The sequence below is a fragment of the Calonectris borealis genome, chromosome 2, assembly GCF_964195595.1.
Source record: "Calonectris borealis chromosome 2, bCalBor7.hap1.2, whole genome shotgun sequence".
Lineage (NCBI taxonomy): Eukaryota > Metazoa > Chordata > Aves > Procellariiformes > Procellariidae > Calonectris > Calonectris borealis.
The window spans coordinates 163,630,167-163,644,001 of NC_134313.1; the positions used below are offsets into that span (position 1 = coordinate 163,630,167).

The window sequence follows — 13,835 nt, forward strand, 5'->3', positions numbered from 1 at the left end:
TGAGAATGGTGTGTAGAATAGTATTGAATAGAAAATAATAACCCACTGTTTTTGTTTTATCGTAAGTATTATTTTAGAATGCGTTCCATGGAAAATACTAAGATTAGAGGTATTTAATTTTCATCATGAAGATATACTACATATTTCTAGGTGCTTTAAGAGATTTTTCTAAAATGACACTGAAAAATGCAAAGCACTGTGATGGGTTCGGGTGTATGTTCGTTCTTGGGTATTACGGCTTTTTTGCTGTCTTCAATTACATGGTACCACTAAGTATGTTGTTGAAAAAGATACAGGGAAAAAAAAGAACAAAAAGGGTCTTTTCCAAGGATTAGATTTTTTTACGGTTTTTATGTTTTTTTTATGAGGGGAGCTATATTTTGAACAGATTAAATTTTGTTCACAACCCTAAAATTACATTAAATATTAAAATGCAAATCCAGGTTTGTGCATTTGTGATTGCAGTAGATTTCATAAAGCGTTAAGCAGCTAAACACAGTCAGCGGTAATTTAGTGAGATCTCCTGACCCTTGCTGACATTGGGTTTCCTTTTGTTATAATTTACTTGCAGCTGTGTTGTTCAATTTCAAGGACTCAAGAATATGATGGAGAATTAGAACTTCCTGTTTCTGTCACAGTACATAATTATTGCCGTGGTTCTGATGTAAATGAACTGAATAGAACTTTCTCTTCAGTGTTGTGTGGTAATAGGCATTAATTAAAAGCCAAAATATAATTAATGCATCTCTTTGATGTAATTCATTTGTTCGTAGTATCGTGGAAGTGTATGTTTTTAATTAAGTTTATCTGACCAAGAATTCAAATGTTTCTGATCTATAATAAAACTTGGATTAAATTTCCAATTTAATTCTTAACAATGTGGTTTATGAATCATAGACAATTCATTTTGTTTTGCAAGACCGAATATTTCATATTCAGATTTAATATTCTGTTAGCTTTTTAATCATTTGAATATACTTAATCACTAGAGAGGTGATCTTCTTAAAAGGAAAATAATTTTATATGTCCCAAATAAGAGTAGGTAGTTTTAGTTGTTGATTAAGTATTTTCAGTGTGGTTGAGATCTTGAATTTTGACCCTTAGCCAGCAAGTTGCCTCCCTTATAGATCAATGTAAAGATTGTTTCTATGATACACAGATTTTCTTTGTGTTGCTATACAGATTTTAAGAACAGATACTTGCTATGCATTATGAATTTTAGAAATATAGGGAAGCTGTAACTAAAATTCAATGACAGATTTAACTTTATCTTGCTAAAATGGAACATTCTTTGGTATTACAAATATGGCTAGCATAGTAAAGTTAAATTTCCTATTGCCACAAACCTGCTGATGTAGTTGCTAACTAGTGTGACAGTGCGTAGTAAAAACATGAGATTTTGACAGAGAACTGATCAATAAACTGCAGTGCTCTTATAAAACATCAGACTTCAGTCTTGCCATTTCTGCCTGGTGGAAGTTGCTGAGGGCTCGAGGAGTGGGATTCACCCAACCGCAGATATCTGCAGTGTTAAAGATCTACTGTGGTCACCTTGAGGTTCCCTGTAGAGTCTCTGGAGAGAAGTAGGGGCATGGAGGGTGAGACTAATCCGACACCTTCCATCCCAGGCGGTGAGTTGCCTTCTGCGAGCACCTTTTTCCCTTTGCGGACCACGCAGGGAGCCCAGGGTGGTTCAGCACAGGTAGAGAGTGACATGTGTTTCAGAGGAGTCACCCCAGGAATGTGTTTGGGCAGGTGTATCAAACTCCGTTTCTATGGAAGTTCGCTTGCTTTCTTTCCGCCCGTTTCTGACTTGGTGCGGTTGTGCCCGTGTTATGTCATGAATATTACACCCTTATGTCCTGGATGTGAACAAGGACTCCCGTCCCAAATCTCTAGGTTTGCAGGTGCAGAAGGTTTCTGCTCCACACTATTCCCCTGTTAGAGGTTGTTGATCCTTTTGATCTGCTGAGTTGTCTGCGTGATGACCATCTAACTGAAGTCAGGCAAAAACCAGGGATAGCAAAATCCTGCAGTGTAAGCTGTTTAATCAAGCATACTCATTTAACCCAAGTGCAGGGGGGCAGTTGCTGGCACTAGCAGTTCAGCTGGAGTATTTTTTGGAAGCACCTTGGCAGAGGGAGGACAATGATGAGAAGTTGAAACACAGAGAAAATCTTCTGACCACTAAGCAGTTTGTAGGTTGTGTGTCTAAGTATCCCCTTGTGTGGCCAAAATTGGTGGGTTTGTGGGGTTTTTTTGTTTTGTTTTGTTTTAAGTGCTGTATTGTCCATATTCCCTTTCCCATGCAGGCATAGCTAAACTCCTAGAAAGCAGATTTATACTGAATACCACTGTGCCCACACTGTGGGTTGTACCACTTGGACGATGTTGATGTTTTTAAAATGCAACTTTTATGTGTAATTAGGCTTTTAGGTCGCTGACAAACTTTTCCTTTTGGATCTATTGTGCCACTTTGAATACTATCTGAGCTATCTGAGCAACCGTAGGTTACTGTCTACCCATCTCTGCAAGCAGAAGGTGTCATATGAGCTTTTCCTCATCTGCTCGAGGGTAAGCGAGATGTTGGCTCGTACTCACCTTCATCAGATAGAGCTAACCTGGCTGTGCCTTACATGGATTAGGGAGGTCTTGCCCGTGATCCTTCTGGCCTGAAATCAGTTGAGGGGTAGCCCTATTTGCAGTCAGTGCAGCTGTTAGCAAAATACCTATTTACAGTCTGAGATGAATATATGTTTTGATGAGTTGTTAATTCCAAAGAAACTGTTTCCCACATATTCTTGATGGAGAACATTTCATTTCAGGAAAAAAACCACATTTTGCAAAGCTGTCTCATTTTTCTTAATGGTTATTATTGTATAGACCAGTATTCAAAGGCGTAAATGTGTTTGGGCTTGCCTGTGTGAGCAGTTATGCCTGTGTGAGTAGTTGGGACTATTAGTATGCATGAGGTTATTCTGTATCATTTGTGTGATTCTACTGCTGAATGTCATTCTCGAGAAGGTAAACCTATACTTTTCATCTCTTTTACTTCTCGTCTTGGTATTCATTATTTATTACTCTCACAAACTTAGAATTAGGAAAATGTATTATCCTTTAAGTATTCTAATTTGTAAATTTAGAATGAAGTTAGTTATTTTGATGGCTATCTCCTGCAGTCTTTAGTCAGGGTTCGAGGAAGTCTTCCACAGATTTTAATGTGTATGAGGAACTTAAGCGTGTTTTTTTTTTCTTGTCCATCTTAGCACTTTCTTCTTGTTTTGCCATATTTCTTGTGACAGTTATACAATATCTCACCATGATGGGAACTATATAAATAGGCATAATAATCAATTGGTTAAGAAGAATTTGTAGGTACACCATATGGATGTATGTTATTACATGTATATTATAACGTATTAAAATTTGATACCACAGCATAACATGAGAACACTGGGGTGAAAAAACCTTAGTAGTGGAGTTTTATAATGGTTTATTTGTGGCAAACTTGCAGGAAAGAGGTACTTTGTTAACTACTGTGGCTGTTTTTCTTTTCTTTTTTTTTTTTTTTTTTAATAGTTTATTTATATTCCTTTTGTTTCACGTGCTTCTCAGACTAGTTGTTGCTGTGATTGTCAGTAGTTAAGACTCAAAAGCCAACTAAGGCCATCTGTTCTTCTAAAATGTGATTTGAGGTGTAAAAGGGGATGTTACCATCTCCAACTGTTGTCTCCATTGGATGCAATAAAATTTAGGGATATAATTTGTTGTTGTTACGATTGCTTGCTTTCAATTTGTATTATGCTGTGTTTATAAAACTCAATTTGTTGTACTTAACCGTCAGTTTGAGGTTAATATTTGGTTTAGTGTATGTTTCAATGAGAACCTAAAAATTACCCACCTTCCTCTCACTCAGTGAACTAATTGACTACTTAAGTTAACGTCGAAATGCCTATGCCTGCATGTGCTTTGCTTTTCAGATTTTTTTTTGTTGCTTGCTTTTTTCTTTTTTTTTTTCCTTTTTTTTTTTCTTTTTTTTTTTTCTGTTGCGAAGTTTTATACATCTATTTTCTCACCTACCATATCCTAGGGGGCTTGGAGTACCAATAATACAGTCAGCCCACCTTCCTGGTCCCCAGACATTTCAGAAGGTCGGGACATTTTTAAATCCAGACAGCTTCCTGGCAGTGCCATTTGGAGCATCAAAGTGGTAAATAATTTGAATTTATTTTCATGTATCCATTGCTATTTTTCTGCTGTAGAGACTAGTGATGAAATTCTGTATCTTACAACTGAATGAATTTTCCACTGTATTACTGTTTAAGGCCTTTAAAAATTACTGAAACTCTGGAGCTTTCAGGTTAAAAGATGTGTATGCTTTCCAGAGTGTACAGTATGATGGCATTGCCCTGATTTTCAGTGGCAAAGAATAGCTTGTATTACCAATTTTTTGTGTGTGTTTAGTACTTCACTTTTTGTGGTTGGCTTTATGTAGCTGTCAAAATAAATTACCTGAGAAGGAAAATGTCCTTAAGACTGGCAGTAAGGTAAGCCAGGCACGGAAAGGAGCAGAGATCTGAAGGGTGGCCTGAATTTGTTGCTGTGGAGAAATCTTGCAGAGTGGATTCAAAGTGACATCATTTTTAGCTTATGGGGGAATAACAAACAACTTTCCTACCTGATTAGATGGACCAAAGCTGGTATCCACAGTGATGTTTACTATTAAAAACACCTGAAGAAACTTAAGTGGAATTATTATTTTTAAATAAAGGCAAAAAAGCTAAATGATGAAACTCTGACAAATAGTTATAGCTTCCCAATGATTTATTTTCATCTCACTTTAACTTTCATGCTAATTTTATTTTAATTTGACATTAGCTTAGCTTTTGCTGCTTCAAGCATTAATTTTCAGCTTAATATTCAGCATTAACATTGATACAAGTATGTGCTTATTCCTCTTACTAGTTGTGTGAAAATAACAATACTGATACCTAGTCTGAAACAGAGAAAATAAGAAACATACCAGAAGAGTTTACATCTTAAAAAATTGACGCTTGTATGTCCTGTGTGTGCATATGTATTAACTCCATATATATGTAAGGGCAACATTTTTTGTTTCACCTTAGTACATATAAATACTTCAGCCATCAGTATCATCCTTCCTTTCACTTCCTAAAATAGCATTGCGTTACATTATCTCGTTGGGTAAGAGTAAGTCAATTTAATTTCTCTTTCCATTAATGAATGGATGTTAATAAAATTTCAACATTGGGATGCTTGGATTCTCCCTTTAATTATGACCATAAACTTCTATATCTTCTTTGAAACAGGAGTTGGCATATTTGAAAAATACTGTTGGTAATACTGAGCCCATAGTGCTGCTTTCCATCCAGGGAATTCCTGTCTCCCTCAATAGAGACTGTTCATGTCTGTTGGCTACACCGTCCCCAAGGAGCTTTGTGGTTCTGTCAACATTGTTTTATTGAGTAAATCTTTTGTCTTGGTATTAAAAGTAGATTCCAGCAACCGTTTGGATACAGACACCGTATCTAGATACTTTGTGGATGGAGTCAGGCTGTATTAGGAGCCGAGATTTTTCACAAATTTGAAATGCAATAAATAATCTCATTGCTTATTTCATAGTAGGAAAGGTGCTTATTTGATACCATAATTATCGTCATTTATACAGCACAGAGGCTCTGAAACATGTTGTAAAGGTGTCTCACATACCAGCCAGAAATGAGGGACATTGTCAATATGTTCTTTTTCTGTCTGGAAAAATATTAAGGAGGATTAGGGATCTCTTTGTGGTTAGTTCATTTTGAAATTTAAAAAAAAAAATCATGAAATTCAAACTAAATCACAGTATTAATATCAGGTAATTATTATTAAAAACATACTTGCTTTTCCACAGTTAATTGTAGTTGAACATCCTGTGAATACTCCAGAGCACACACTACTGCAACTGTACGTCTGCATCTAAAATAAGGAAAGGGGAAAAAGAAGCTGTCTAAAAATAAGTGGATATTTTTTAAGAAAAACATCATATTATGGGAAGTGTTGATCTGAGTGTAATTGATACAATTAATATAAAATGCTCTCTCTGTATCTGCTGAATTAAGAGAGTTTGGTGGAAGCCAGCTCCTGCTTCGCTTTGGGAGCAGGATTGGGTCCTAATAAATTCCAGTGTTCACTTGATTATTCATAGCGTAAGAAAAGCATCTATGATTGCAAGTAATCAAGTGTCCAGACCCTATTCAGAAGTCCCATGACTGTCTGAGCTGACTGTTTAAAGAGAAAAGACAAATGAATCATAGAACAGAGGATATTTATTTTGGATACTTCACAACTGTGAAAAAAAAATACATTTCTGTATTTCCAGTTATTCCTGAGCAGAAAATAAACATTTCTGGTTTTGGCTGCTTTTTCACTGGTGATAAAGGTGATCATATTATGTCATGTAAGTAGCTAAAGGTATTTCACAGCGCAGTGACTTAATGACTATGGCCTAGTGTGCTCATATTCACTTGAAATCATAGGGTGGTTTTTTACTTATGTTTTTCCCTAGATGCATTGAACAAATTTGAATCCCATGTAATAAAAGAACTTCAGATTGCATTTAAATTGTTATCTTATATTGAATAGGGCCGTGGATCAGGATTCCCAGGGAAGCGGAGGCCACGTGGTGCTGGTCTTTCAGGAAGAGGTGGCAGAGGTAGATCAAAACTGAAAAATGGAGTTGGGACTGTAGTCATTCCAGGGGTAAGAACATTTATTTTTAAGTCAAATTGCAGTCTGTTAATGTAACATAATTTTACTCAGCTATAATTCTTGTATTAAAATACTGCATAAAACCAAAGAGCACTAAAAAGCAGAGGTATTTGATAAAGCCTGACTATTACCAAGTGTTTGTGATGAAGAACTAGAGCACTGTAGCTTAATGGACCTGAAGCAATTTTATGCTGCTCTTGCTACTTAAAGGGACAACTGTTGGGAGTCTTAGACTACTCCTTCCACTTCCTTGGGTGGAAAACACGCTAGGTAAAGGCAGCGCTCACTGGAACAACACAAAAGGGGAGAGCAAGGCTTGCACATAAGGATGTAACAGCAGCTGTAGCAGATCAGACCAGAGGTTGTTCTACCCAGGGAACCAAAACCGAGTACTGGGGGAAGAGTGCAGAAACTGAACAGGCTTAGAGAAGGAGACACTTCAACAGTTCGTGCTTTGGGGACTTGCTGAACAGGAGGTGGTATCTTTGTCTTGGGCAGCCTGTGTTGGAGCTTTCTTTCATGAATTTGTTACTCACTTCTAAAAGCTTTTGGAAACCATGTTAACCTTTTTTAGTTCTACAGCTCATCAGCCTGCTGTTTTAAATTGCTGCCTGCTGGTTTCATCGTCTGCTCCTTAGTGCTCTTACAGAAGAGACAGTGGAGAGTTGTTTTCTGTTCACCTCCTCCATCCATGCCACTCAGTTTCTATAGATCTCCATCATTCCTCCTCCTTTTCCTTCCACTCTTTCCTTGCTAGTCTGGAGAATCCCAGTATTTTGAGTTGTTCCTTGAATGGAAGCTATTCCATATTTTTGATCATCCTTGTCAGTTGTTTTGTCATGTTCATTTTTTTACTTTTTGGACTTTCATCTGCCTCTTTGTAGCCCAGCACTCAGCTTCATGAAGTTCTCGTGCAGTTCTTCACAGCTGTCTTTCGTTTTTTATTACTCTGAATATCTTAATACTGTTGGCAAGCTTTGTCACCTTGCTCCTTGCTTGATTTTTCAGATTGCACACGAGTGTGTTGAACACCACAGTCTGTTAGCAGACATCCCTATCAGATTTCCACTAGTGTTATTCTCCCACATAGAAAACTGATAATTTATTCTACTCTTTATTTCATGTCTTGTGTCAATATAGGGACCATTCCTCTAATTCTGTCAGTTTACCTTTTTTTAAGGAGCATTGGTGAAAGACTTTGCCAAAAGAATTTGTTAACAAAGTTATGTCAGATTTCCCTGTCCCCAGGCTTGCAGACTCCTTCAGAGAGCTCTGATAGGTGCTGATTTACCATAATTAAAGCTTCCTTGACTCTTTAACAAAATATAATATATATCAATGTGTCTGCAAGTTCTCTGTTACGATCAAATGTCAGATATTCTGTACGCTACACAGCTTCCCCCCAGAAACCTTTGAGAAAATGGTAATTACATTTGCTGCCTCCCATTCCTACAGCACTGAGGTGATTCTAAACAAGTTATTGCTCACTGCAATTGATAGCTAAGCTATTTCATACTTGAAGTCCTTTTAAAACTCTTAGATCTTACACAGTCCTGGTCTGCTTCTTGTAAGAAGAGGGATTTTGGTATGAAAAACTGTTGGAAACCTGGACTGCAAAAAATGCATAGTTATTTTTCCTGCTATGGACTTGGCTTCTTTGAACACTCCTTTTAAAGTTTGATTATCAATCAGCCCTGCAGATTTTGAGAGGCATCCTGTTCCTCATGTTCAGAGAAGCACTTGCTCATTTTTATGTCTTTATGAAGTAATTCCTCAGACTCTCTTTAGAGCTGCTTTTTTGTGTTCTTACATACAATCTGTTTGAGTTTATACAGCATTGTGCCACTTGCTGCCTATATAATTTCTTGGAATACTCTGGTATTTGTGATCTGCGAAAGGAACAAACGCCTCTATCATTGTTCCCTTTTTAAAACTTTGGATGGTCAAGATTTGAGAGCAAATATGTAATTTTAAACATGTACGTCAAGCAAGTCATAGGTATCTTATTGAATTGGAGGCATTCACAGAATTAACCTCATCCTCAGAACAGGAAGGACATGGACGTGTTAGAGCGTGTCCAGAGGAGGGCTACAAAAATGATCAGGAGGGTGGAACACCTCTCCTATGAGGAAAGGCTGAGAGTTGGGGTGGTTTAGTCTGGAGAAGAGAAGGCTTCGGGGAGACCTTATTGCAGCCTTTCAGTGCTTAAAGGGGGCTTGTAAGAAAGATGGGGACAGACTTTTTAGTAGGGCTTGTAGCGATAGGACAAGGAGTGTAATGGTTTTAAACTAAAAGAGGATAGATTTAGGTTGGACATAAGGAAGAAATTCTTTACGATGAGGGTGGTGAAACACTGGAGCAAGTTGCCCAGAGAGGTGGTAGATGCCCCATCCCTGGCAACATTCAAGGTCAGGTTGGATGAGACTCTGAGCAACCTGATCTAGTTGAAGATGTCCCTGCCCACGGCAGGGGGGTTGGACTAGATGACCTTTAAAGGTCCCTTCCAGCCCAAACTATTCTATGATTCTATGATTCTGTGTTACAAAGCACAAATTTGTACTTCAGGGGAAGCTGGGTCTTATAGAACAAACTGTTAAACATTTTTGTAGCTGAACAGAAGATATTGAGTTAGGTAAATTGCTATAAATACGAAATGGACATCCACAATTTCCTACAGAAATTTGATGCTGTGACTCGTCAATGCTGTGATGCTGTGACTGTGTAAATGGCAGCTTCAGAGTTCTAGAGCAGAGATTGTGGCTGTCTTGTGATAGAGTAGATGAAGGTAGCAATACCAAGAGACCAGCCTTTTGCCAGATCCGTGTTTGAAATGGGAGTATTTTCAGCCCCTTTGCACAAACTGCTTCTTGCTCAGCATGGGATCATGGCCAGTGGACAACCACACAAATTTGGAAATATCTTGGTATATCTTGGGAGTGGGGAAGAAGGTGGCTACAGGTTAACCCAAGCTGGGTCATGGCTGGCATTAAGCAAGCATCAAAATTGCAGTGATTCAGTCCTTCAAATTTGCTCTTTTGTACATACAAGCAATTCCAAGAACTTTGTGGAACCTGTGGAAATACATGCAAGCGAAAAGCTCTCCGTGAACGTATCAAGAGGTGTTTTGGGTGTTTTTTGGTTAATTAGTTAGTTACAGCTGCAGTGCTCTCAACCATACAGTAATTAAAACGCGTTAGCGATATACTCCCTTTTTAGCTGTTTCTCAGTAAACACTGATTTTCAGCAACAGTGTATCGGAAGGGTTCCTGTAGCTGTTGTAACGGTATTTACATTTGTCTCTAGAGTGATGTTTGGATTTGTAAAATATTTAAATGATTATTTAAACAAAGCTATCTGTGTAAGATTTAAACAGTATTTAAAATAATCCACATTTATAAAATTAAAACAGCTGGTAAAACAAAGTTACATTTCCCTATCATGCATTTGTTCTTTTATATAGAACTGTGTGCTCTTACCTTCCAAACTTCCATGGCTGCTACTGGTTCAGAGAGTAAATAGTTAGGCCTGTTAATTTAAATTCATGGATAGCAAATTCTGCATATCAAGATTTGCATGAAAGTCAGAAGACGGTCAGAAAACAGAAGTCTTTTTCTTCTTTTTCTTCCTGAGATGCTATATGTACATGTATACACTGAATTAATAAAGGGCAGGTTGGAGTAACAATCGCTTGATCAAAAGGAGAACGACTGACTGCAGTAAGAGCTTATGGATTGAGATCAAAACAGCCGTTTCAAGTTCAGTGCAAGTTTTTATGGGCAAGATAGATAAGCCTCATAAAGAAACTGCTTACAGAGAGTGTCTTAACTCTAGAAACTTTAGAACTCTTGCTTATTCCTCTAACATACTTGGAACATTAACTAAACCACATTTTAGGCAATATGGGACAAATTCCATTTCTGCAGTTGCTCTTTGAATTAATACTGAAAAGTATGTTGCTGCAATTGACTTTTCAATGAGAAGAACTTCAGTGTTTATATGTTGGTCAGTGTGACAGTTTCTGCTTAGTGATTTTTTTTGTTTGTTTGTTTTAGACTACCTCTTTCCTTCCATTTCCGTTTTAAAGTGCAATGGGGTAATGTGTAAAGGGGAACAAAGGAGAGTAAGAGAATGTGTCTGTAAAACTGAAATAGTGATGATGCTTGTACTGATGTGAAAATGTGAATTAATATAGTAATTTCGGATGAAGGTAACTTTTTATGAAAGTTCATACTGTATGAATAAATATTTGCAAAGCTTGTATTCTCTGGTACTATTAAAAAATTAACACGTTTAGAAAATAAGTTTCATCTTGTCTCATGTCTTAGAAAATGTGATGTGCTTGCTATTTATGTGGTGTGGTTTTTTTAATAGGTCACAACTATGGATATTTCATCTAACAAAGATGAGGAAGAAAACTCGATGCATAATACAGTTGTCCTCTTCTCTAATAGTGACAAGTTCACTCTCCATCAGGTTAGGATAATAGTTAGATGCTTTCATTTTGTTTCTCTGCTTTTAATTAGTAAAAAGTAAATGAATGTCCTTGTTAGGACTTAAGTTATACAGCAAGCTAGTTGGACTTTACAGTCACATGTTTTCAGAATTTAGTGTCTGGCATGTGTTGAAAATCTGCTTTTTTCTGTCATTTCAGGATATGTGCGTAGTTTGTGGGAGTTTTGGCCAAGGTGCTGAGGGCAGGTTGCTTGCCTGTTCTCAATGTGGTCAGTGTTACCATCCATACTGTGTCAGTATTAAGGTGAGTGCTTTTGTTACATAAAAAAATTACTTGATTACACTTCTTTCATATTGTATTTTAATAGCACTATGCTGCCTTTGGTTTTGTGGTAATTAGGGGAGTCATTAACTTGTTAGATGTTCATCAGCTAATGTGACCATTATTTGTATGCGACTTGTGAAAGACTTCAATTAAATGTCATTTTATAGTATGAATTGCCTCAAGAGAAATTAACCTTTTTGTAATTTCACAACCATAAATAGCACTGATTATCCAGCAGTTGGTTAAAATAACAGTTTGAGATATAAGCTTAAAACCTAAATAGAAGCAGAATTAAAAACAAAGAAAAAATTCTAATGTATCTTCATTTACTAGGGATATAAGGTTTAGTTGATTCAATTTGTCTGTTGGCTGTCAAAATTGACAGCAGTTGGAGTGGTTAATTAATACATTTTACATTCATTAGTCTAGGAGAGAATGTGTGAAAATTAAATTTGAATGGTATGAGATGACTTAGCAAGCACGTAATAAGCTATTTACTGCAATATATACACCATACACTCTTTATTATATAAGTACATATACGTAAAGGTGGGATTTTTTTAAACATGTCACAAAACTTCGTTTTAAATGTACTTTACTAAATGCCATCTGCGTATTTCATACAACTATAATTTGGCTTTGCGTTTATATACTACTCTTACATTATATATTAATTACAATAAATAGTTATTTGCCTCAGATGACTAAAACCGCAGCACTGGTTATCGCAGGTAATTTAGGAAAGATACAGGATTTGTAGCGACCTGAATCCTGGCTTTACTACATAGCTGAAAAAAACCCCAGCCATGTGTTCTCCTTCTTCCCTACAGAACCAGCTACTCCTATAAGGAGTAAACTGTCCTACATGTAGAGGCAGGGCAGTATATATTCTCTGGTATGCTAGTTTATCTGAAGAAATTATATTCTGGAACAGTACCAGCTGTCAGTAATTACAGTTCCTTTCTGTTTAATCCATTCCCATTTATTGAAGCTTCAGAATGTCTAATTGATAAACAGCTACTTCTGATGTGGATACTGTGCACGAAAGAGCATCCTGTGCTCCACTAGCCAGACCTTAATTTATACAACAATTGCACTTCATAGAGCAGTTTTCAAATAATTTTCACCTTGCCATTTGCAGATTACTAAAGTGGTGCTTAGCAAAGGTTGGAGGTGCCTGGAGTGCACAGTGTGTGAAGCCTGTGGGAAGGCGACAGATCCCGGAAGACTGCTTCTCTGTGATGACTGCGACATCAGCTACCACACGTACTGCTTAGATCCACCCCTGCAGACAGTTCCAAAGGGAGGCTGGAAGTGCAAATGGTGTGTTTGGTTCTGGGGTCAGAAATATTGACTGCTGGCCTCTTTCGTTTCTTTTTGTCACTTCATATTAGCAATGTCAGTTGAACTGTAATAATGTTTTAATTGCATTTGTCAGGTGTATTAAACAAAGGAAACAAAATACTTTTGAATTGTTTCATTCTGTTATCAATTTAGTAGGGAAACTCTTACCTCCTCTTAATACTATTTCTTCATGCCAAAAACCAAGTAAGTAGAGATGGACAAAATTTTTCTTTTGAAACTCTTAGCCAAAAAAAAAATCCAATTTACGTTCATTGGAATATGTTCATTCCAACATTCAGTTGGAAAAATGAATGGGCACTTCAGCAAATCGTTCTCAAAATAAAACCCTCTGAAAACCATTCATGTTACTTGGGTGAAACACAGAATAGACCTCTCACATGGTTAACTCTCCGTATCTTCAAGTGAGTGGCAGCTGGAAGCAGGAACTCCTTTGACCTGTTGAGCTGTTACAAACACCCAGCTGCCTGTTTTTGCAGATTGAAAGGACTTCTTACGTAGGAACTTTCTTTAAAAAGTATAAAAAATGTTGGTAATTTTCGAAATCTAAATAATACATTTTCATTCGATTATAATATTGTTTGACCTGAGTTTTCCTCTCCCCCCCACCCCCAAAGTGGTTAGTGAACTAAAACTTGATTACTTACCCAGTTCTAAGTAGGAGGGTTTTAAAGCCACAAAATAATCTTCCTGTGAACTGAAAGTAATAGATCATTTTGTCTGTTCTGCAGGTGTGTTTGGTGCAGACACTGTGGAGCAACTTCTCCAGGTTTAAGATGTGAATGGCAAAATAATTACACACAGTGTGCTCCCTGCGCAAGTTTGTCTACCTGCCCAATCTGCTATCGCACTTACAGGGATGAAGAGCTTATAATTCAGTGTAGACAATGTGATCGGTAAGAATTCCTAATATTTTACAGGTTTT

General features: G+C 37.1%; 1 protein-coding gene across 36 annotated transcripts in view; it reads left to right on the forward strand.

Moving 5' to 3' along the window:
* The window catches only part of KMT2C (lysine methyltransferase 2C), a 203,131-nt gene that overhangs the window by 122,632 nt on the left and 66,664 nt on the right, over positions 1-13,835 (forward strand). For 27 of the 36 annotated variants that reach the window (XM_075144199.1, XM_075144194.1, XM_075144189.1 and 24 more), the window contains 6 exons: positions 4,091-4,210; positions 6,646-6,762; positions 11,143-11,244; positions 11,423-11,527; positions 12,690-12,871; positions 13,642-13,806. In XM_075144199.1, the coding sequence (XP_075000300.1) occupies positions 4,091-4,210; positions 6,646-6,762; positions 11,143-11,244; positions 11,423-11,527; positions 12,690-12,871; positions 13,642-13,806 (791 nt within the window). The remainder of the gene's footprint in view (positions 1-4,090; positions 4,211-6,645; positions 6,763-11,142; positions 11,245-11,422; positions 11,528-12,689; positions 12,872-13,641; positions 13,807-13,835) is intronic. The other 9 variants (XM_075144198.1, XM_075144217.1, XM_075144200.1 and 6 more) reach the window with 2 other exon arrangements.